The sequence below is a fragment of the Polyergus mexicanus genome, unplaced genomic scaffold, assembly GCF_030449975.1.
Source record: "Polyergus mexicanus isolate NDT 795.1 unplaced genomic scaffold, iyPolMexi1.0 SCAF_6, whole genome shotgun sequence".
Classification (NCBI taxonomy): Eukaryota; Metazoa; Arthropoda; class Insecta; order Hymenoptera; family Formicidae; genus Polyergus; species Polyergus mexicanus.
Window position 1 is genome coordinate 6,220,005 of NW_027223326.1, and position 26,022 is coordinate 6,246,026.

Sequence of the window (26,022 nt, forward strand, 5' to 3'; positions counted from 1 at the left end):
AGTCGTCGCAAAAGCATCCAGATCGCCGACGCTCTCCAGCACCCGTTTGCCATCGACATCAGGTGCCAGGCCGCCGACGTTCTCCGGCGCTCGCTCGCCTCCGACATCAGGCGCCAGGTCGCCGTCAACCTCCGGCGCTCGTTCGCCTGAATCAACTGGGACCTGCTCTCCAATAACCATCAGCGACGGGTCACTGTCACCCATTAGTGCAGGCTCACCGGTAATCTCTGGTTTCTGGCCACTCTTCAGTGGCCATACGAAGGAAGGATCTCGCTCTAGCTCGTCCAGGGTCACCAGTACCCGAATGGCAAGGATCCTCGGCGTCCAGGCATCTAACAACTCCAGCACCAAGGATTGTAAACGGGAGAGAGACCGGCCGATCTCCTTGCCCCGATGGGAGCAAATCCTGGCGTCACCAACGATTACTTAGAAACCGCCTCCGCTGATTTCTCCCATCAAGATCTCGCCCTTTAAGGAGTCCTCTGGGAGGAAAACGTGCGGGACCCAGACGAATCCAATCCAGTTTCCTGGCTGTAAGAGGACAGCCGACGCCGCGACTCAGACAAAAAAACGCGGGGGCAAACATAGGCCTATGTGCAATAATAATAATGGTTGCTTTTTGACCAATTAGAGATTTGCCCCAAATCATGAAAAGCAACATAGCAGCTTCTCTAACCGGTTAAGTTGGGAGAAAGAAGAATGCTTGCCGAATTTTATTTTGTATTATATATTTTTATTTATTTAAAAGGTTGCGTACTATTTTGACAAATTTTAATTTTGTTTGCGTTATCAGATTTTCACAAATACTGCATTTGAATCTCGGGCAATTTTGGGGGCAAAAATTTGATTGGTTATTCCAAATTCCATTATGGGCAATAGTACACCTTATATTCTTACATCATGGTTTCATCTTTATCCGCACGCGTAACTTCTTTTGCTCATTCGCGTAGTCAAATGGCTTCTTGACATGTAAATGACAAGGCTACATATTCCGCCTCTACCGCAGACAAGGCTATACGTTTCTTTGCTTTTTGCTAAATCAAGTAATAGCGTCTTCGCATTTAGTGAATACGAAACCAGTAATTGATTTTCTATCATTTGAATGGTTAGCCTAATCGCTGTAGCCGATTAATTCATGATCTTGTTTCTTGTTGAAAGTTAAATTATATAATCTATGATTATTTGTATGTTTATTATTTCTATAGATATATTATACAAATAGAGCTTTGTGTCATCCATGGACAACGGATTATGAGTACCGGCCTACAACAAAGATGACACTGGATGTAAGAACTATCTGGACGAAGCGTATTGTTGTGGAATTGAAGACAAAGAAAAAAAGGATTGAAAGTTCTAGTGTAACAGATATGAACAACCAAGACGGCGAAGCAGTCAATAATTGTATGGATTTCGGTCTATTGTAACGTCTTAGCAATTAAAATCATGTAAATGTAAAATATTGAACAACCAAGATGACAACATCAAGATTCTCTCATTCTTCAGTCACTATATCGCGCGCCCGAAAATATATCTTCCCATACAACACTAAAGCTTGCAACAACATTGCTGCAATATTGCAATATTGCATATTGTAGTTTAATGTTGCAGAAATATTACAAAGACATTATTTTACAATATAACTTTAGTAATGTTACAGCAACATTCCAAAAATATTCCAAAGAAAGTATTCGATAATCGCTAGTTCATTTGTTTACCGCTATGCGGCGCATATTGCGCTATCTATTCTGCATTTAATTTTTAGTCACGATGATTATATAAAGTTTACAAAGAGCGACTAGGAAGATTAAAGATATAATAACTATTTTTATTAGCTTAAATTGTATGATATAACCCCAACACAAGGGACTCAGACATTGGACTAAGAATTCTTTTAATAGTTTTCATTCTTATATAAAATCAAAAATTTGATAATAATTTTTTAACATGCAAAAGATACTTCAGATTTCAATAAATAAATTTTGAGATTATATGAAGACAAGAGAGATGTGAAAAAACTTGTATGCGTAAATCCACCACAATCTTTTTGCATATCTGAATATTTCGGATACAAAGCGATTGTGAATTTACAAAATTGCAAATTGAGTTTTTTCTTATTTCTCTTAGATATTCTTTGTCACTGAAGAAAGTCGAATGTGTACCGAAAAATTTGCAATTTATAATTTCGTTATTATTATAATACAGAAAATCTATATACATACTAAATCCTGATTCCTATATGCCTAATTTCTTATTATTTTTTTCATATGTTAAAGATATTATGTCGATAAATATACATAAAGCATTATTGCATATATATTATATTGCTATGTTGCTGCAATATTATATTGCAATATTTCTGTAGGAGGACATTTTACTGTTGCTGCAATATCATAACAACGTTGCAGCAACATTTCGTAATATTTCTGCAATGTTGCAATCTTGAGAAAAATGTTGCTGCAATGTTGTTGCAATCTTGCGGTGCTGTATGGGTTATGCTCCGTCCAGATATTTCTTACATCCATAGTGTTATTTTTGTTGTAGGCCGGTATTCATAATCCGTTCTTATATTGAAGATCGTCTTAAGATACAATCCTTAGATATTATGCGGCCATTTCATTGGTTGAATGAAATCTTAAGATGACACAAGACCACTTTTAAGACGATCTTGAATATAAGAAAGGATTATGAATACCGGCCTTAGAGCCACGTGTGCACAGATGTTTATACTAAACTAGATTGCTAACATGTCATTGGAATAGCACAACTTGCGTCCGATAGGATTTCCGGTGTATGAAAGAAAGCGACTGCTGCCGCCACAGTTAGGCCGGTATTCATAATCCGTTCTTATATTCAAGATCGTCTTAAATGTGATCTTGTGTTATCTTAAGATCTCATTCAACCAATGAAATGGCTGCTTAGCATCTCAAAATCGTACTTAAGACGATCTTGAATATAAGAACGGACTATGAATACCGAACTTGAAATAATTATTGCGTGTAATATTCAACAAAGTTTTTTAATAATTATTATTTAATAATTATTATTTAGATCTAATAAATTAGATCACAATTAGTCACACATCTTTTGTTTTTACAAAAGATTTTCTTTGGTCATACTAACACACACCGACGCTGTAAATAAAATTCACACAAATGATACGTTTCACACACATAGGATTGCCGCTATCCTTTCTCATACAACCGGAAACTTCATACAACGCTAGTCCGAAACCTCAATTAGCAATCTAGTTTAACATAGATATCTGTGCATATATGCAAAAATAAATAGCAGATTTTCTTACCTTGCGTATGCACATTCATATGTTTTTCTCGGCAGATGCGTATCGTTTGTAAGAATTTGGAATTCGCATGAAAATTTTAGAAAATTTAAGAATTAACAAGTGCAAGAAATTAACTGTATTATATTTTTGTTAAACATGCCCATACAGCACACAAGCTTGCAGCAACATTGCAGCAATGTCACAATATTGTACATTGTAGTGCAATGTTGCAGAAATATTGTATAGATATGAATTTGCAATATAGTTCAAACAACATTATAGCAATATTTCAAAAATATCGTGAAAATAACGTGTCCCATTATATCATCCCATGCATATAATATATATATATATATATGTATGTGTGTGTGTATATATTGCTTAGAGTAAGTATGCAGAAATGTTTATTAAAGCAAGGATTATTTTAATATAATTTTCAATTTTACGCACAAGATTGCATTAAAGCATAAAATTAAGTGCAGTGACTCGAACGATAAGGCGCGAGACTGTGACGTAATCACGCATGCGCTAGGTCTTGTGAATTAGAAAGTTCTCGTTCTTCGTTCAATAGTGACGTGCTCGACGTATGAATAAAAATTTTAGATTTTACTTATTTAAGAAGATAATAGAAAAGATTATCCTAGAGAAGGAAATATATAGAGAAGGTATGTAAATATAATTATCGTTTTTCTAATGAAATTTGATTATGTTGTACAGTTATAACTAATATGAACTTTATTTAATCTCTAACTTTCGATTTACTTTCATGCCGACACATTTTCTGATTATTTTTATAATCATCACATGTACACTCACCGGCAATGCTTTACCATTTGAGATAATATAGAATAGAAATTTCCATTAGAATGCATTAATTGTAGCAGTTACATATAATATAGAAATAATAATGTCATGAGTATTACATTTTACTTTTCATTCTAATTAATACATATTGTATGTATACTGCAAAAAAAGTAAGAATTTAGATTTTGTGCAACTTACGAATAACCAAATGTATTAATATTTTATTAATATTTTCAGTAGCAGCTGGTCGTAGCTAGTGGATAGTGGTACACTACGTATACCAGGTATATAAATATGAAACCGGAATTTTTGTATAGAAAATACACGTTTATTGTATGAAAATGATAAAAAATATTTTATTCGAAGTATTGCCCATTGCTAGCTATACATTTTTCCCATCTCTCTGACAATTTGTGGATGCCACGCCAAAAAAACTGTTGCTCTTTTGAGGCAAACCAGTCATCGAGCCATTTTCGTACATTTTCGTAAGAAGTGAAGTGCTGCTCAGCAAGTGCGTGTCCCAGCGATGCAAATAAGTAGTAATCGGATGGAGCCAAGTCTGGTGAGTAAGCCGCATGCGAAAGTATTTCCCAACTAAACGCCTCAATCGTTTCCTTGATCGGTTTTGCTGTGTATGATGGTGCATTATCATGAAGCAAAATCACTTTGTGTTGCCTTTTTTGATATTCTGGTCGTTTTTCACGCAAAGCTTGATTCAAATTGATCATTTGTTGTCGATAGCGTTCAGTATTAACGGTTTCGCCAGGTTTTAGCAGCTCATAATAGATCACACCCTTCTTCCACGTTCTTCGTTTCTCACGTCAAAATCGCCACTTTTGAATTTTTTAAACCACTCAAAGCACTGTGATTTACCAAGAGCATGCTCACCGTCAGCTTCGACAAGCATTCGATGCGATTCTGCAGCAGTTTTCTTCAAATGGTAACAGAAAATCAATGCTGTTCGCAAATCGTAGTTTCCAGGCACAAAATTCGATATGTTCAACGCTATTAAAAACTATGCTGTTGTATGAAACTTGTATTGTTGTGAGTTGAAAATCTTTATCAGATGTCAAAACAAGAAAATGGCGCCAATGACGCGGTTTGACGGTAACTACATTGACAGCTAGGGCCATCTATGGGCACAAATTCCGGTTTCATATTTATATACCTGGTATATATATTTGGATACGTGCTTACGTTGGATACGTCGCATAAAAACATAACAGATAGCGACATTGCTGAATACGCATCAAAGTGGCTTGCCCAAGCAAGTGTGAGAATTACGAGAAAAAGAACGGAAGAAAATTTAAAAAACATACATGAAGATAAAACGTAAAATAATTTGATATTTATTTTCATATTCTTCATGTTCCAATAATTATTTACATTTTTTTTTATTAACTTATATTAGTTGAATATATTTGTTTTTTCCTTTTTTTCTAAAAAATGCGCATAATATATATATATTTAAGTAAATTAGTATTTATATTTCTGCGCATGTGATATTATAATAACCAAAGATGATTCTTTTGTTTATTTATATATATTGTTGCGTCCGCGGATCGAAATCGATATAACTCGAATCCGCGTGACACAACCGACACTCGCGTACCGCAAGTAAATAATTAACACTCCTTTGAAAGAACGAAAGGAACTTTAATATAATAACACATAACACTATTATACAAGGAACACAGAACTATAACGGTTATCGTAATCTCGAATACGTCCGCCCGGAATGGCATCCGTCGCGAGACTCTAAGATGGCCGATCTCTCTTCAGATGAACGCCGTTGTTTAACAACAACCCTTAGCAACGTTCTCCCGGAGACGGGTACAGCAGATTCAGGCATAACGGTCACAGACGACCCGCAGGGACGCAACAATATATTTATATACAAATATACAGGGTGCTAAATTTTGAACATAACTGGCGCGAATATCTCGATAACTAAAATATAATTAAAATATCGAAATCAAATATAATAAAAAATGATATTCAGAGCCAAGTGCGGTAAGTTAGTACGCAAGTGTAGTGAGTAGTGTTTATTAACAGTGATAAATTATAAATTACGGACGTTTCGGTCCTTTATTCGAGCCATCTTCAGCACACAAATTAATCTAATAGTAAATTTAACGTCGCATAGTCGTAAAGATTAAAGATACATAGTCATAAAATAAAATTAAGTAAAAATACCGGAGGTCTTTCATATCTTCGTGACGAACGTTGATAATTCTTCCATGCCGTTATCAAGATAACTAACTTCGCGGTTGTTATGCCAAAAATCAGAGTCCGACTTGTAAAAACTCATGTCAATACGTAATGTACCTATGGATCGAGCAAGAAGGAAATGAAAGATAGAGATGTGAGAGATTTACGCAATTTAAAACTAGAAACAACGGTGTAACTTACCAATGCAATCGACGCTCCATATGCTGTTTGATAATATACACGTAAGTGTAACTAAAGTTATTGTGTAAAATTAAGAGAGACCTATTTACTAGCTATTGAACGAAATAATGACATCGATCATGAACAACAAGGTAAAGAGAAAAAATAAATAACAATATAAGGCGTGACAATAACAACGATCTTAGCAAAAATATGATAAGTAAACATTGAAAAAACAAAAACATAATGGTGAAAAAGATAAACAAAAATAAATGAAAATAAATAAAAATAAATTGAAATGAATTGATGATAACATAAAAAGAAATAAGTTAAACATGTAAAATTAAAAAGATGACAATAAATTGGTAATTATGCATATTAAGATCCTACCCCTGCAGGATAGTGATGTTGACATATATTGTCAAGGTCATGACCCTGATCAACATTCCGAATGTTTTAGCCGGCGGTCGTTGTTTATTTAAAAGTTATTAACAAATAAAGTTTGAGAAGTATACCAAGTAATTTTCGAACATGTATAAAAGAATAGTGACCTTGACATAACAAAAGTCGTGTTGTAAAGTGTATGCGTGGACGCAGGGAGTCCCCCCCCCCCTACAGGGGGGCTCCACTTCCGGAAGATATAACCTAACCCAAACCTATTTCTGATTTAAAACTAAAATTTTGTTTGGATTAGGTTATATTTTCCGGAAGTGGAATCCCCCCGTAGGAGAAGCGGAACCAATTGTTTCTACGGATATACTTTACAATACGACGTATTTCGTTATGTCAAGATCAAACTCACTATTCTTTTATACATATTGTTCGAAAATTACGTGATATACTTCTTAAACTTTATTTGTTAATAACTTTTGAATAAACAATGACTGCCGGCTAAAACCTTTGGAATGTTGATCAGGGTCATAACCTTGACAACATAAATCAACATCACTATCCTGCAGGGGTGGAGTTTTAATATGCATATAATTACCAACAATTGAAGATAGTGACTGACCCCAATGCTTGCAACATAAAATTGTATATATTTCGCAACCTACACACCCTATTTAAGAATTGTGGGATAAATCTTGCTTCGTGTTGTAAAGATGTAAAATATGCATGAATGCAGTATCCCCCCCCCGGGGGGGGGATTCTACTTTCAAAAGATATAACCTAACCCGAAACAAATTTTAGTTTCAAATCAGAAATAGGTTTAGATTAGGTTATATCTTTCGGAAGTGGAGTCCTCCCGTAAAGGAGGAAGGGACGGAATCCACTGTGTTCATGCATATACATTTCCACCCATACAAGAATTGTGGGGTGGACCTCGCTTCGTGTTGTAAAATATATGCATGGACGCAGTGTGTTTTGCCCCCGCCCTCTCCCCCTCCTTCGAGGGACTCCACTTCCAGAAGATATAACATAATCCAAATCTATTTCTAATTTAAAATTAAAATTTGGTTTAATCCTAAAGTCCCTTCCCCGCCCATGCAATTACTTAAATATACAACTAAATACTTAAATATATAACGCTCCTGCATGGAGAAGTTCAGATTATCGCATTTAATACGTATTATTATCATATCATGTAATTGTTAAATAACTTTGTAATAAACAACAAGCAACGATTAAAATTTTTTGTAAGTTACTCATGTCCTTGACAGTATATATCAAAGTCATTGAAATCGGTGAGATCGACTAATAAGTTTATCTTAAACTATTTATAAAATATTTAATTTATACTAATATCTAATTTATATTTACTATTTAACTTAATATATATTATAATATATTACATTAATATATTACAATATTACAATATTAGATTACTTAGATATATACATAATTATGTGTATATGTATTGTGAAATTACTTAATTTTTTTACACACAGATGTTATTTATGCATTTTATATCATCTGTCTAAACTGATACCAAAACAGAAAGATTTTAATATCCACAATTTTTTAAATGAAACCAAGATATATAAAATATGCAAATAAAAAAACTTAGTTTTTTAAATGCGATAAATTATGCAGTAACAGCTAAACTAATATTTATATATCAGCTAAAAAAGGAAACCGATCGATGAATTAAAACCAATATCAATTAAGTTGTCAAAATTAATAAAATAATTAATTTGGAGCAGTAATTATATATATGTGTTATTAATTTCTACTTGTTTTATTAATTATCATAACTTATTGTTAGTTAATGTACAATTATATCATATATTTTATTGTCAGCTAATAATATTTGCTTATTTTGCTTAAATTGACACTTAACGACCAAAATGTTTATAGTTACGGCAATGTACAAACCACAAAACATATTGATTTACATCTAACAATAAGTATGCATAATTAGTCACGTGCAAAATCTATTTGGTGCTAAAATATTTACTTTTAATTATTTATAATTTCTGGAAGCACCGTTATGTTTAATACTTTTATATATTAATGTTCTAATTAATCTTTATGCATTATTAAAAATACATAATTAAAATATATTTTATTTCACATTTTACATTGCATACAATTTTTTTCATCCGACCACTTTCTGCGATGTTAATCGGGGTGCATAATTAAAATGGGACATCCTGTATAACATCCTGTATAATATCAATAAAATTATATAATTTTAACCGGTTAATTAATTAAAATATAATTATATTAGTAAAATAAAAGAGAATTACATTAAAACTGACATATTTTGCTTTCAAGCTCTAATCTTTAGCTAGAAAATAAACATAAAGATTTGTATTCATATTTATTTATTATAAATTGCTTTACACCAGATTGTATCGCAATTTTGATAATATTAATTAAAACTTTGTTGAGTAAATGGCCTTTTTTAAAGGTGAATGAAAATTAAGCTTTGAGAAATTGATCCTTGAAAGTGAAATATTCACTAAAAACAACAAAAATGTAAGAATACGGGAAAATTCTCTCTCTACAATTATTTATTAAATATATTCAGTAATTATTGTACAATCCTAATAGTATGATTAAGATTGTAAAATACAATATAAAAAAATTATATTTTTTTCTATACTATTTCTGTATAGAAATATACAAATTTTTAAAAATATTTTTTTATCTTTCTAGATTAAAATTTTTGATGACAATGTTGTGTGCAAAGCATGTAGAAGGAACAAATAGAAGACCAAGTCAGCTAATAGTATTTACTCATTTCATTGAATTGACATTTCAAAGAAAGAATGTTAAGTTATGTCAGCGTACCACAAGATATATTGATTTACCAGACATCTTACTCTCGCGATTTCTCTAATTGCATTGTGAGAGAACTTAAAAATAAAAATACAAAAATGAAACACATTTAAAAATTTACCGCAGAAAATAACGTATAATAGTAACAAAAACAATACTCTCATCGTCTTTAATTGCAGATTATGTGATTCGCCAAAATGAAAACTTCTAAACTTAAAAAACAAATCGATAACAACATCAAACTTTAAAAATATGCCTACTTTAATTATGTAAGTGCATAAACTATAAATTAACTAAGCGGACTTTTTTTTTTTTTTTAATGAAACGCAGTATTTAATTGCTGACAAAGAAGCATGTATGTCGGTTTTGTGAATGTGTGTGTATTTTTCCTTTATAATTCTTCTTTTTAAATAACTTTTTGGGGATTATTATATAAATCAAGAACAAATAGGATGTATATATTGTTATGTTCTGATCGCGTAATCATTATCAGATGCATACTAAAAATATTGTGATTTCCACATAATATTTTTCAATATCGGCATAGACTTAACGCGATTTTCACTTTACATGCATATTTGCTGAGAAAAACGGAACATGCATCATAAAGCGTTTATTACTGTTGCGAGACTACTCGTAAATGAACTTTCGTCATGGTTCATGTGTGCCGTGTTTTTAAACCTAAGCTGTTCATGAAGGAAAGAGAGGGATAGAAAAAACAGATACAAAGGAAAGTCCAACGTGAATATTTTTAAAATGATCCGGTAACATCTCATCTAAATAAAGAAAAAGAGAGAAAAAGAAGAGAGAGAGAGAGAGAGAGAGAGAGAGAGAGAGAGAGATTTCACTTCAATACAATTTCAAAAAAGATTTTTATTCACAACTTTGTTTCTCTTCGCTTTGCGAAATCATGCAAAAAAATTATGATTAAATTTTCTTTTAAATGTGGAAAAACTGGAACAAAGACATATTAAATGATGCAAGATGCACCTTACTTCCTGCTAGACAATCTTTTTCAAATGCAACTTGTATTATTTAATATGTTTCTGTTGCAGTTTCTTCACATTTAAAATAAAACAATCAAAATTCCATTTTGAAAATCGTGACAACGATAAAAATTTTTTAAAATTTTAAACACACGAAAATTTTAAACTATTGATTCAATGGGGCGGCAAAAAGAATATGACAAAACTGAAGAGGCATCATAGTAACTAACAATAAGTCCAGTGAAGGCCAATAGATAGCGCAGTTAGTGCGTCCAAAAAAAAAAATCAGTCCCTGAACTTTTTGACTGCACTGTGTATATATACATGCATATTCTGAAATTGTTATTGTTTACGCAAAATATCGTGTGAGCAATAATAATTTCATCCATTGTCAATCAATTTGATCCGCTTAATGGTAATGCTAATTGTAAGAAAAACACGAGAATCGTAAACGCGCGTGATGTTATGTAAGATTAGGCTTACAAGTAAAACGCGCGCGTGATTCGCTACGGGAGAATGCGAAAACATCAAATCGGATCCAGGCGTACTACATACTTTCTCAATCTACGACGCGCGACTGGTTCACCATCCGACCGAGTCCGGGGATCCGAGACCGAGTATTACGAACCCAAACGGACCCACGAGCGGGTCTCACGTCATATTCGTCCGACGTCCGTGTCCGCCGATCACTTCCTTTTCGCAGTAAGTGTAGCAGAAGTGTGGTGGCAAGAGCATTCGAGAAAAATCTTCTGAGAGAGCCACGCTTCTCTCAATTTCGTGAGTGTAAATGTGTGTATTTCAACCATCGATGTGTTCACATGACTATAAAATGAAATCGCATAAAAGAAGTGAGATGACACATAAGAGTACACGAAGAGAAAATATTGCAAATATATAAATCGAGCAAGCTTATTTTTGAAACGAGTCTTTTCCACGATAGGACGCTTTAACATACGGACGCTGAATCGCTAAATTAATATTGGATAATTATAGCCGTTGCCGATTTTAGTATGGTATTATAATATAATTAATGAACGTGTACATGCACGGTCAACGGTAACTCATTAATTGGCCTTTCTGCTTTTCAAGCCTTCATGCTTTTCGAATTTTTTATCCTGTGTGCTTGTGCAATTGTTTTTACTTTAATTTCTTATTTTTTATATTTGCAAAATTATGAAGTATCATATGCGTCAAAGTGCGAATAAATACAAAAACGCAATAACCTTCTCTAAAAAATTCCCATGAAATTAAACACATGAAAGTCTCACTAATGAAAAGAAATATAAACATTTAAATCAAATATACCGGTAAGTCAAGATAGAATACATAATGCAACATTTATAATGTAATTTATTTACATTTGATTATATCTCAAAATGTGTCAAAGATTAATTAGCCTTCCTATTTTTCAAATTTTCAGAATTTTTATCTTGTGTAATTTTTTTTATCTTCATCTGATTTTAAATGCAACTGCGCAATCCATTGATTTACCACGTAACAATATGGTCAATATATACATATTGAGAGATAAATAAATAAATATATATATATATATATATTTATATATATGCTCCGAAAAGAGCAACACAATTATAAACAGCAATGAATAAAAATATTTAATAATTGATATATCTAATTCCCTGCTAAGAGAGAGAGAGAGAGAAAGCTATGCTTATTTTCTTTTTAACAATATTCACAAAATATATAGATAAGATAATTCGATAGTACTTAAGGTAAATTTTTTCTCTCATATACAAATATAAGAAAATTAAATATTTAATATAATTTTATTTGCGATATAACACTTATATAATATTGAATGTGTGTTTTCTTCTATTAATTAATAATTTCTTATGTTTCTAAATTTAATTTTATTGTGAAAAAAAGTATACATTATTTTTTATAATAGGAAAAAGATATATAATTGAGACACCAAATGTACGAGCATTAAGTAAGCTTTCATATACAGGATATGCGTACATTATCATTCAATACTAATCTCAGAAAAATCGTTCTTCTGTGTCATTTAAAGAGGTTACCATTGTTCTACCGGCGAATTATAAATATTCAATAGGACCAAGTTACGAAGGTGCATGTAACGATCTAATTTTGATAACTAAAATGCATTTCTTTTGACTTGAGCGCGCCTTTGTCTGCGCAATATTTAATTGTTCTGTTAAATGAGGCAAACGCGCATTGTTGTCATAATGTATGTATATTTATGCATCACGCGATATAAGTTTTTTATTAATGTTTTCCGCAACGTGAATAATCATTTTATGTTTCATCTAGCAACCTAGTCGTACGTATACGACTTGGCGTAAGGATGATGTGAAGTGGAGGATACGTTCCTCTGTGTAACAAATTTTTCTAAAAAAATACATATATTTCTTTTTAGAAAAGTAGTTCTTTGATCACAATGGATCTAGGCGAACTCGATAGCGCCGAAGCACCGGACAGAATAGTCGAGACTTTCGCTGGTCGTAAAATAATGCTGACAGGTGGCACGGGATTTTTAGGAAAAGTGATTCTCGAGAAATTTCTGCGATGCCTGCCCGAAATAGCGCAAATTTACATGCTCATCAGACTGAAGAAGGGCAAGGATCCTAAACAACGATTGCTCGAGATACTCAATTCTCCGGTAAGCTATAGTTAATCCGGTAGCTTTAGTTAGATGACAAGGTTGTCATCTTGTCTCTTTGCACTTTCTAAAACACGCGAAACGCGCGATAAAAAAATTTCTACTAAATAATTATATGGCAAAATATGAGAAACGTCGTACGTATGTGTATGTAGGGTACATCGTACACTGTTCCGAAAGAATTTTTTTTGCGAAAATTTTTCACGCATCCGCGAAATTCGGTAGCTGCATTGCCGCCATCAGACTTCCACTACGGGAAGAGTATCCGCTTTGATCCCTCGATAAGAGCATCAAAAAGAGAAAGTGTGTGACTATGACTCTGCTACTATACGCACTGCAAGTTGCATCATTGTTGCCTTACAACAGATGGATAATATGAAGTGCCGCGTGTTTGAGGTGCCTCTCTTTCTCCTTGTGCGCGCGCGCACGTTTTGGATATTTCTTCGGCAGAGACAAATTTGCCGGTGAAAGCGCGTTAACCGGATCGTTGCCGTCGATCACATTGAGATCCACATCGCTCTACGTGACGAAAGAAACCAAGTCAAGGCCTTGTCGAAAATATAACGAGAAGATGGTGATTATATTCGTACACACCGCGCTCTTATGGTCTTGGTGAAAGTATACGACGAATTGCGCATTTCGCGCGCGTTATATCATGCCTTTCGAATTTTAACGCAACACTGTAAACATGCTATGTCATACATAAACGTGCACACGTAAGATATCCTAAATGGGCGTCATTAGAATTACGATTTTCTTTTATATCTATTTTTCGTCAGAAAGAGACTCGATAGATTCGGTAATATCAACGAATTCAATTCTTTCATTTGATTCTCTTTCGCGTCGCCTTGGCTTCAATATACATATAAATTGTACGATAAAAACCGTGTTTTTTTTGTTATTGATATTGTATCGAAAACATATTTTGTATTGCGTATTTTTGTTCCAAATTTCAGGTAAAGAAAATATTTTAAAAATTTTTTGATGCAACTTTCTAACATAATTTTTTTTCACGCCTACACTTCTTCAGTGGCCCGCGAAGATTTAAAGTTATGATTTTCACATTAGAGCCTTATTAACTTCTTAACTTATAAATTTCTTTGTTGCATTTTCTATGCGTTTTCTAATGTTTTTCACTCATAAGAAAACATAAGAAAAACGTAAAGCGCGCGCGCGTGTGTGTATCAATAATCCAGCACAAAAGTGTTGCCCAGCACAAGAATTGTGTGTTTTATGAAAAATACTTTTGCTTGTGTGAAATATTCATTCCTCTATTATTTGAAACTTCGGAAATCACGTTGCAAAAAAGAAATTATATAACGATGATTTGAACGAATATATTATAAATAATATCGAGACACGAGATTCTTTCATAGAAACTCTACTTCAGACTCTACGTTAAGGTACCTTTACATGGCAGCGTCAAGCGTCGAGCGTCGAGCATTAAGCGTCTGTGCAGAATATTGTTGCCCAGAATTATATTTATTTCGTTTATTTTATGATATTATAGATATGTATATGTGTGTTATTATTATTAATCAAAAATATATTATAAAACTCTAAAATATAAAAATATATTACTACTCTGGGAGTGTAAATTAAAATAAAATACAAATACAAATACAGCAAGAGATTTTGGATGGTTAAAATATTCAAATAAATAAGACACAAAAAGGGATTCATAAATGCCAAAATGACACAGTTTGAAAAACTATTGTTAAAAGTAGGAAATGATTTAAAGGAGCAGTATGTTATAAACATGCAGAAAAAAAATTATGAAAATTACATCCCTTAATCCTCTTGATTAGATTCTAATATTCTGCTAGGGGTAACGTTTTATATATATTTTGTTTAATAATAATATCTATTGTGTATAATGTAAATAAATATCAATTTTTAATATTAGTAATGTGTATCAGAACATAATTTCTTTTATCTCGACCAAATTCATATCATTCATCATGCTATTAGCAGCAAGAAGCTGGAATCTATCTCATTCAGATTCCTGCGCAATGATTTCTGTATAGACGCAGACGCTCGACGCTTGATGTTCGATGCTGCTATGTAATGGCATCTTTATTAGTCGAGAAAAATAAAAAGATCTCATTATATTATCGCAATTGATGTCAATAAGAATAAGATCAAAGATTAACCCATCTGCAGCAATGAATCATAATAATATAATAGTGATGTTTATTGTCTACTCGTTTTTCATAGTTTCTTCGAAGCAAACGCGCGTGATGATAAATTTTTTTTTATTTTATGTTACGAGACGACATTCTCATTATTCTCATACGATTAATAAATATTAAACGACTTATCTTGAATTTAAATTACAGCTTTTCGAAGAAGTCAAGACAAAAAGGGGATTGCCAGCGATCGAAAAAGTAATAACGGTCGTCAGCGGAGACGTATCACAGCTAGGACTTGGATTATCTCCGGAGGATAGAAAAATGCTCTGCGAGAATGTCGAAATCGTGTATCACGGAGCAGCTACCGTCAGGTAATGAAGACGAAAAAAAGAAATCCAATGCTTTTTATTTATCAATATATCTTCGATAAGATATGAAGATGATATATGATATTGAGAAACCCCGTAGAAATTTCGTTGCTCTAATTCTCAGTTTCAGAAATAATCAAATTATTCCTTCTTGCATCATTTAATACCAATGTCCATTAATAATTTCATACATCATTGACAATTTATATGAATCATTACTTATAAATATCTCTCACAATTTTATTATTTAATCCGTGAACATACGGGTTTCTCTTCTGGGTGTTTGCGCGAAGTTTTCCATCCATTTTGCAGATTTGATGAATTGTTGAAAACAGCCGTACTGCTAAATACACGTGGCACAAAGCAGATGATAGAACTGGCTAAAGAAATGAAGAATTTACTTCTATTTGTTCATATCAGCACGGCCTATTGCCATCTCGAAGAAAAAGTATGTATCTAATTTCTCTTTCTTTCATTCTTTCCGCCTCTCTCTCTATAAATGCATGCATAATAAATATGTACATACAGAGTGTCCCAGAAGAAAAGAATAATATTCTGGGAGGTCATGGTATCGTCATTTTAAGCAAAAATGTTTATATGAACGAATGTCCTATTCCGAGTGGTTTTCGAGATAGTTTAAATCATTATGCTGAAGCGTCAGTTGACTGTTGTAACTATTGATAATGATATTGTAGAAGTGTTGTTAAAAATGCCGCACATCTTCACAAATATCAAATATGCAGATATGTTGTGTGTTCACGGCTTCTGCGATAGTGCCACTGCTGCTATTGAAGAATACCATCGATGCTTTTCTACGCGTAGAATTCCGGATCGTAATGTTTTTCAGGGTTTTCAATACATTGCGTAAAAGTACGCTTCCCAGTGCTCATATTTTATCTGAACGAGAATGTAAACGAAATGTGGAGGAACAGAAAAACATTCTTGAAATGGTACAGCGTAGCCCCACTACTAGCACGCGAAGAGTTGCTGCACGTCTCGGTGTGCCACGCACATATGTGTGACAAACACTATATGAAGACATCTTGTAAAAAATAAAAAATATAAATAAAAAATTAAAAAAATAAATAAAAAATTAAAAAAATAAATAAATAAAAATAAAAAATTTTAAAAATAGATAAAAAGTAATAAATAATAAATATGTCTTGAACGATATGTCTTGTACTCTTGAACGATAAATTAGAAACAGTACGTAGTATCTCATCTTTTTTATCAGTAATTTTGCAACTGTACATTCAAACAGCTCTATCTCGGAAACCGTTTGAAATAGTTTACACTCGTTTATATGAACTTTTTTGCTTAAAATGACTGATATCATTACTTCCCAGAATATATTGACCTTTCCTTTTGGGATACCCGTATATACAGCGTGTTCTAGAAGATAATTAAAAAAAAAAAACAAATTGAATATATAAAATAAAATTTTTTCATACGATTTTTTTAGAAAACTGCTTTCGAAAAAAGAATAACTTAGAATATTCGTCAGGTATATTATTCGTACACTTAACTATCTCTGTACATGTTTGTATTTATATTTAGTAGAATTTTTTTTATCATTCTTGCTAATTTATCCTTATCGATAAAAGCTCTTTTGTTAGAGTTTCTATCATTACATACAACAAATCGAGAGTACATGGACATGATTCTTGCATATGCCGATAACATTTCTGCCGCTAATTACTAGAATCGGTATCCTAATCATCGATATCCCGATAAGCGAGTTACTCAAAAAGCAAAACATAATTTTTTTTTAATTATTTATCGATATATGGTAATCGATTTTGCTAAATAAGCATGATTCGCAAGTAATTTCTTTTCGTGTGAAAAAACTTATTCTACATTTTCGATTTCTTTCTTTCATGTAGAATCCTAACCTTTTTCCCGATTTCATTAGTTACGAAATATCCTATTATATATATGCACGCATACAAAAATTGTTCAAAAAATAATAAATCAGAACAACTGATCTTGATAGGTTTTGTATGAAAAAACATATCCTCCGCCAGCGGATCCTCATAAAGTAATCAAATGCGTCGAATGGATGGATGATGATGTAGTTGAGGCTATGACAGATAAGATCTTGGGAAAGCTACCTAATACATATGCCTTCACGAAAGCCTTATCGGAAGGTCTTATCGAAGAATCTATGCCACATATCCCGTCGATAATTTTGAGGTACCTATCGACAAAAGTCTCGAGATTTAGAAATTTGTGTAGATATATATATTAGAACCAGCACACACACAAATACACACGCGCGCGCGGGCACCCACCCACCCACCCACACACACACACACACACACACACACACACACACACACACACACACATACATACATATTAAATAATTTCGATTTATTAACGATTTGTCAACCATCAGACCAAGCGTAGTTATTCCTATCTGGAAGGATCCGCTTCCCGGTTGGACGGATAATATCAATGGACCGACTGGTCTCTTAATCGGTGCTGGGAAGGGAGTAATCAGAACGATGTACTGCAATGAAAACGGTTACGCTGATTATCTTCCCGCTGATATCGCCGTCAATGCTATTCTTCTTTGCACATGCAATTTTATTTATTTCAAGGAACATGAGAAACGAGTTTATAATCTTACAAGTAGTAGCGAGTTCAAGGTATATAGATTGCTGTATGACGCTTTATCTTTATGGTATGGTATACGCATCCTCAGACGATGTTGAAACGAGATCTTTGATTTTTTTTTTTTTTTGTATTTTGATCTACAGGTTCCCTGGACGGAAATAATAGAACGCGGGCGAAAAATAACGCAACGAGTACCTCTAAACGGAATCTTGTGGTATCCAGGTGGTAGTATGAAGAAATCGCGACTTTTGCATAATATTTGTGTCTTACTTTTTCATATGATTCCGGCCTATTTTATTGATGCACTTCTTTTTTTGGCAGGCCATAAGCCAATGTGAGTTATCATTGACACATGTCAGATCAAAAGTGCAAAAGTACAAAAAATGCCTATAATACACTTGTTCATTTTGTTTATATGTAGTATGTGTCGTATCCATCGCCGTATAAACAAAGGTTTCGAAGTTTTCGAATATTATGCCAATAGACAATGGGATTTTGACAATTCAAGTGTTCTCGATGCGAGGAGAAAAATGAATAGCGTAGAATATAACAAATATCAACTGCACGGCGATGACATGGATAAAGACGAGTACTTCGAAGCTTGCATTCGAGCTGCAAGGGTTTACATATTGAATGAAACTCCAGACACTCTACCGGCCGCTCGTCGACATTTGAGAATGTAAGTTTGAAATCGCACAAAAAAAAAAGAAATTTTTTTTTACGTAAAAAATTTTACGTTTTTCTTTTTCTTTTGTTACAGTATGTATTGGGTGGATGTATTTACAAAAATCTTGTTTTTTCTGCTTCTTATATATGTGCTGGCATCCTGGAATGAAAGTTTTAGAACATTGCTCACAGATAGTGCAGCATATGTTTTAAAAACGATAATGAAGTAATGTTTTATAATTTAATCAATTCAAAAATATTTTCTTCATTGATTGCATGCAAAGATTATATCTATTATATTGATCAAATTAAAATATCATTTAACATCAATGAAATGATTAGATATATAATTATATTTTGTAGTGTACGCATACTACAATTGCTTTCTTCATTAGATATGAAGAAAGTAAAAAGTAAATAAAAACATTACACCATATCAAATGTGTCTTTTATTTTTATGAAAGTTTATACACTCTTTAAACGGATTCTTGTACGGGTGGTTCGTAGCCTTCCGGTCTATCAACCTTGGAACCGCTATCACCAGCTTCCTCACTCTTGTTACCACCTCCATCTCCGTGTAACTCCAACAACTTGCTGAGTTCGAAGCGCGGTTTCTTCAATACTTTCACCTGATAAAATTATAACTTATTAATGTTTAATAATAATAATCGTGCATCATTAATCCTTTCACAGCACTGCCATACAGTCATCGGACTAAAGAAAGTGAAATATTGACAGCTTTTTGATAAAAAAAGTGACAAAAAATAACCTTTAGGTATTAAATTAGCAATCAAAAATGACAGTGTGCATCAAATTTTCAGAGTAATTAAGGCCATTTAAGGGAGAGAAAAAAAGAAAGGGGAAAAAAAATTAATAGCCTGCTATATAACAAATTAATAAAAAATAATAAAATATAATAATTGAGCAAATAACAATTATCAGACAAGACAGCAAAAATATAAATAGAACTCTTATATTTTATAAACTTCACGTCAGCTCAAGAAAGAAAAAAAATGATTATAGTGACCCATTTTCGGCGATACTGACTTTCTGACTTGGGGAAGAAAAAAGAACTTAAGTGACTAGATGGCAATGCTGCTTTCATTGCCAAAGAGTGACTATAGTCATTTTCTGCTTAGCGCTCGCATTAATGATTGTAGAAAATACCCATCAACATTTTTGACTTCATTGATGTAGTGTTACTAGCTTACACTTATAAATCAGTTATAAAAACATTCTTATAGATATTTCGTAATTTCATAAAAATTTTTGTCGGCAATTATTTCGATTAATCATTAATACATACTACTGTCTTCCATCATATTCGTGAGCGCTTTTCAACTGAATATTGTCATAACGAAAAAATTAACTATTTTCGTGAAAAAGTATTAAATAATATAATCATTTATTCATAGATATTACTACTAACCTTGCGAATGTAAACGTCGTGCAGAGGATAAATGCCCTGTGAGGCTTTCTCGATATCTTTAGCCGTAGCATCTGGAAGTAACTTACTAACCACACCTTTTAAATCGGTCTTAGTGACATCTTCCGTAATAGTTTCAACCATCTTTTGTCTGATTTTCTTAACCTAAATTAAACCATATTATATAAAATAAGAAATTAAGACAAAAAAAGTTATATTGACAAAACGCGCAACTACAAAAAAGGGTTAAATAAATGTATTATCATTAAAACGAATCTAATTCAGCATTTCTACTGATTTAAATCAATTGGAAATAAAATTTTAAACTTTAAACAGTAATACTCTATGCATATAAATATTTCAAATATTTCATAAAATTAGAAAATTCTTTGAACAAAAACATTTATACATATATGTTAGTAGGAATTTATTTATAAAACATATTAAAAGATCATGTGGCATGTTTCTATTTCACTACTTATTTGGAATTAATGAAAGTAGTGTGGTAAGCAACTGCGTTAATATACGCAATACCTTCTGCCATTCAGAATTATTAAAAATTGAGCTGGACAATAGAATTGCGTATAATGCATGAAAAACAATTGAGCACAAACCTGCGCATGTTGAGCATAACACGTTTTTCTTGTGCTCAGCTGATCTTTGTTTGTGAAACCAATGCAAAAAACTCGGAGTAGGTAGCCATCTGTAGTTTTCACATCTACATTAGCTTCGATCAGAGTCTGCCATTTTTTCACCATTGATCGAAGCTTATCGGTTGTCAAGTCCATTCCATGAAAATTGGTCAATACATTACGACCTTGGACATCCTCGGCAATCAATCTAAATTTTCGAAACGATCTCTCTGCATCCTGATCACTTTGTAAATCAGCTAAGGATACTTCAAACACTCGAAACTTTAATCCCTCAGAAGCAATCTCTGTCAAATTAAATAAAAATATTTTATAATATTATATTGAGTTTTAATATATAAAGTATGTGTATGTATATATATATATATATATATATATATATAAAAGCAAAAAAAAAGCAAAAGAAAAGAAAAATCAGGAACAAACAATATATAACTTAAAAAAAAAAAAAAAATAGTAAGAACTTTATAGCTTATATTGGTTAGACAATATTTTAGAAGAAAAAAAAATATTACTTGTTCCTTGAGTCCTGTTGACAAGAGTTTTCCCGACCTGCCGATTGGCAAACATAGACGGAGCCTTGACATCGTACCAGTCTTTGCGAGTAAAAGGATCAACGCTGAAATAATAGCACTACGTGAGAAAATATATACACATATACAACATATAATATAATGAAAACTTTTTTTATATTTTGTGGTAGTGTTTCACATCTCTACAGATTATCTTGCATAAATTAAATAAAATGGCAAAACTAAGGAGTTGTCTACAATGGCAATAACAAAGCTATAGGAGTAGAGTACATTGTTTTTACTGATGTAAAGACCGGAAGAAAAGAACTGGACAATTTCCATTCACTCTCAGAATCAACTCTTCACTCTGCACTACCTATTGCCATTGGGCGCGTTCCACTTAATGACCGCAACGCTCGCGAGCATTATCTGTCTTTGTTTAACTTTCGGTGAACAACAAAGATGAAATGATACTGTGAGCGTTGCGGTCGTTAAGTGGAACGGACCTATTGTAGACGACCCTTAGAAGTGGATTAGGTTAAGTTTTATGGAACACGCATATAATCACGAATTATATGTGCATCAAATGTCTTAAGATAACGACACTTTCACAGAAAAACGCACGTTAACAGTAATTAAAAAATATTTAAAATACATGTTTTATATAACCATATATGGATATAGTCCGAAATAAATAATATAAAATATAATCGTCATATTAACAGTACATACTGCTGGCGTGAGGCCTAACCCCGCCCGAATATCCGACATAACCAAAGGAATCACGCAAAACGATAACTCGGTAAAAAATTTTTTGCGTATATGAAATAATTAGCTAAATTTCAAGTGTAATATATTTCACTCACATCTTCTTTTTAACTCCCTTTTTGCCACCTTTCGAAAGACCCTTATTCTTGCCCACCGCCATGATTCCAAGTCGCAAGCGAAAAGAAATATTCGAGATGGAAACTCCTAACCTGCTCGTGCGGAAACCATAGATATATTATATATAGACAGAGCTTTGTGTCATCTAGACTGCGGTCGGAAGGACGCTAGAAATGCTTCGAAGCGTTTGATTGACCAATCAGGACAAAGAGAGTAAAGATTTCTTTATTCTAATTGGTTAATGCAATGCTTCGAAGCATCTCTAGCATTTTCTCGACCGCAGCCGTAGAGTCCTAAATAATCAAAGAAGCGACAATGGCGTTCCGCTTGCTGATTGGCTGACCGCCACGGGCCCATCCCACTTAACATCGCAACGCTCACATATCACTCCATCTTTGTTGTTCATCGAAAATTAAACAAAGACAGATAATGCTTGCGAGCGTGTAGTCGTTAAATGAATGCGTCTTATGTTAGCGGTTAGTTTGCACGTAGTAAATCCTATGTGCAAACTAACTGTCATAAACATAAGTAAATTGATTGGTCAATTTTGTTATGCATAAGAAAATGGACCAATCAATTTTCTTATGCTTGTGGTTATGCGTTTATGTAAAAGTGTGTGCTCGCCGCTTTAAATATAAGAACTGACTATGAATACCGGCCATAGAAGTCTGTTCTTTACAGCTGAACTGGCTGCACTAGTTCAGAGCCCATTCTTCTTCTTCCAATGGGGAGAGAAAAAGATAAACTCTAAACCAATGCAGCCAGTTCAGCTGCAAAGAACAGACCCTAGGACTTCATTATAGAGTGTTTACATTTAGTAATCGGATTTGCAATCGGATTAATCGCAATCAATCGACTAGGAAAAAAGTTCCCTAGACTAATCGGATTTGTAAACGTGTCTATGGAGCGGTCGGATTAGCTCATTAATAAGGACTATACCCAGACAGCACAAGGATGTCCTTAGGACGTCCAAAGGGCATCCAGAATATACATGTAGGATATCCTGAGGATATCCCATTGTAATCCTCAGATCTCCTCTGGATGTCCTGAGGAAGAGTAAATGATAGCCGTATATTAACCTCTGGAGAATCCAGGGAGATCCTGTGGAACATCCTAAGGATTTTTATAGGATATGTTAGGGATATTTTTCGTAGGTTTCAAGGAGCAAATTTTAAAATTTAAATATAAATTAAAATTATGTTTTGTTATTTACTGCCAATATTAAAAATCTAATATTACAAATAGTTCACCGTTCTTTAATATTTGAGGCTTTCGTGCTGTACATGCATATTTTAGATTTGGCTCCCGGGTTTGAGTTGTGTAATATTTTCTAAACAATCCAATATCTGAATTCCCTATGTTGGGATTGCATCAGAAATTGAACTGATAGAAAATAATTACATTTGTAATTTCCTGTCAGTTGCTCTTTGCAAGCTTTATATAATTCTCATGACCAAATCTCAAATACGAGTTCGCGTGTCGCATAGCGGTAAACAAACGAACTAGCGGTTGAATACTATTGTTTGTAAAGTTTTTGGAATGTTGCGAACAGTAACATTTTTCATGAAATATTAAATAAATAATAATTTTGGATATATGAAAATGTGCGCATCAAATTCAATTATTAATATTAAACGAAATTAATGTTAACAATTAATTGCACATGTATATGTCCTCTGGAAATCCAAAAGACATCCAATATAATAGACAGGGCAGATATATCCTACAGACATCCAGGGGTTATCCAGTGGACATTTATAGGATATTGATACTTATTATAATACTTGAGATTTCTAAATTATATTAAATAGCCGACACAACTAAAAATAATTAATATGTATGCATATTAAACTTTTATAAATATATTTATAATAATATCTTAAAACATCCTACAAATGTCCTAAATCGTCCTGGACATATTCAGAATGATCCTGAGGATGTTTTGTGCTGTCTGGGAAGAGAGAAAAAAAACTCGTAATTGCGTAAATTCACAATCTTTTTTTCTTATTTCTTTTGGATGTCATCTTTATATATTCTCAAAGTTTATCTATCAAATTTTAAGCGTTTTGCATATATGTAGCAAGGCATTTCAATATTACAAATATATTGCACCGTAACATTACTGTAATCTTACATTGTAATATTTCTAAGGGCGGACATTTCAACGTTGCCGCAGACTTGCAGTAACATTGCAGAAACGTTTCGCAACTTCCATGCAATATTACAATGTTTCAATGCAAGATCTATGCAACGTTTCTGCAATCTTTCGTTGCTGTATGGGATATAATGTAAATAAGTATAAGTAATAGTGTACAATTTAATTTATAATCAATTACAACTTTTAGAAGCTGCTCATCTTCATCATAGTAATGTTGACGAGAATAATGTGCCACATAAAAGTATTGCACCTTGGTTAGATCAAGTAAAATTACATTTATCCAGAGAAAAGTAATAATACTAATTTGATTTAAAAGCTGTACTGTATAAGTATTATTAAAATTTATATAATGTCAAGAATATCAATAAAAATAGCAATAGCGAGCCAAGCGCGGTATTAAGGGCGCAGCAATATATATTATAAAAATTACATTAAAAATAAATTAAAATAGTGGACGTTAATTCGTTGAAGATGGCTCCAAAAAAAGATCAAAACGTCTGCTATTTTAATTTATTTTTAATGTAATTTTTATAATATATATCTCTGCGCCCTTAATATCACGCTTAAAAATGGCTCGCTATTGCCATTTTTATTGATAATTTTGATTTTATTCGTACGAGCTTTCCATTCTTATTCTCATTTGTATAATGTATTAAAATATATATATATTTTTCAGAACTAAAGAGGCAAAAAAAGAAGCATCACAAAATGAAACTCCGAAAAATTACAGTGATGATGGAATTACGTCTAGAGACGAGGAGCAGACATAATTATTTTAAGAAACCTCTTTTATTAAGGAATGTAATTTAAAAAAAAATTAAAAAATTTTAGGAAACCATGACCAGATAGAAGTGTTCAATTTTTATATATAATATATTGCAGAAACACTTCGGAAATATTTCATCTGAGGAATTGCAGATACATTTCAAATATATTATTGCAATATAATAGACATTTTGAAATAAATATAAAATAGAAGCGTTTGATTTTTTACATGCATTTTTATGGTAATGTATATCTCTGATAAACGACTTCTGAGATATATCTCAGAAATATGTCTAATACAGGAAGTCGTTTACCAGAGATTTACATTATCATAAAAATGCATGTAAAAAATTCGAACACTTCTATTTTATATTTATTTCAAAATATCTATTATATTGCAGTAATATATCTAAAATGTATCTGCAATTTCTCGAATGAAATATTTTCGAAGTGTTTCTGCAATATATTACATAAATATGTTTCAAAAATATTTCAATAATATCACCGAAATATT

General features: G+C 32.6%; 2 protein-coding genes across 5 annotated transcripts; one reads left to right on the forward strand and one right to left on the reverse strand.

Moving 5' to 3' along the window:
• The first annotated feature begins 11,187 nt into the window (after positions 1-11,187).
• LOC138933835 (putative fatty acyl-CoA reductase CG5065) lies at positions 11,188-19,477 on the forward strand. Of its 4 annotated transcripts, none has more exons than XM_070296869.1 (9): positions 11,188-11,388; positions 13,085-13,327; positions 15,667-15,830; positions 16,140-16,275; positions 17,821-18,020; positions 18,226-18,478; positions 18,590-18,780; positions 18,868-19,125; positions 19,207-19,477. In XM_070296869.1, exons 1-9 carry the CDS (start codon positions 11,203-11,205, stop codon positions 19,340-19,342), a joined length of 1,767 nt encoding a protein of 588 aa, XP_070152970.1. In that variant the 5' UTR covers positions 11,188-11,202; the 3' UTR covers positions 19,343-19,477. The 4 variants fall into 4 exon arrangements, with proteins under 4 accessions (XP_070152970.1, XP_070152972.1, XP_070152971.1 ...); XM_070296871.1 differs by having other exon boundaries at positions 11,304-11,475; positions 19,207-19,472; XM_070296870.1 differs by having other exon boundaries at positions 11,304-11,463; positions 19,207-19,472.
• A 71-nt stretch (positions 19,478-19,548) lies between these two features.
• Rps3a (ribosomal protein S3A) lies at positions 19,549-22,674 on the reverse strand. Its single transcript, XM_070296875.1, has 5 exons — positions 22,567-22,674; positions 21,704-21,807; positions 21,153-21,475; positions 20,542-20,703; positions 19,549-19,741 (listed from the first exon to the last, which is right to left on the reverse strand). The coding sequence occupies exons 1-5, from the start codon at positions 22,626-22,628 to the stop codon at positions 19,589-19,591; spliced, it is 804 nt and encodes a 267-aa protein (XP_070152976.1). The 5' UTR covers positions 22,629-22,674; the 3' UTR covers positions 19,549-19,588.
• Positions 22,675-26,022: the final 3,348 nt, after the last annotated feature.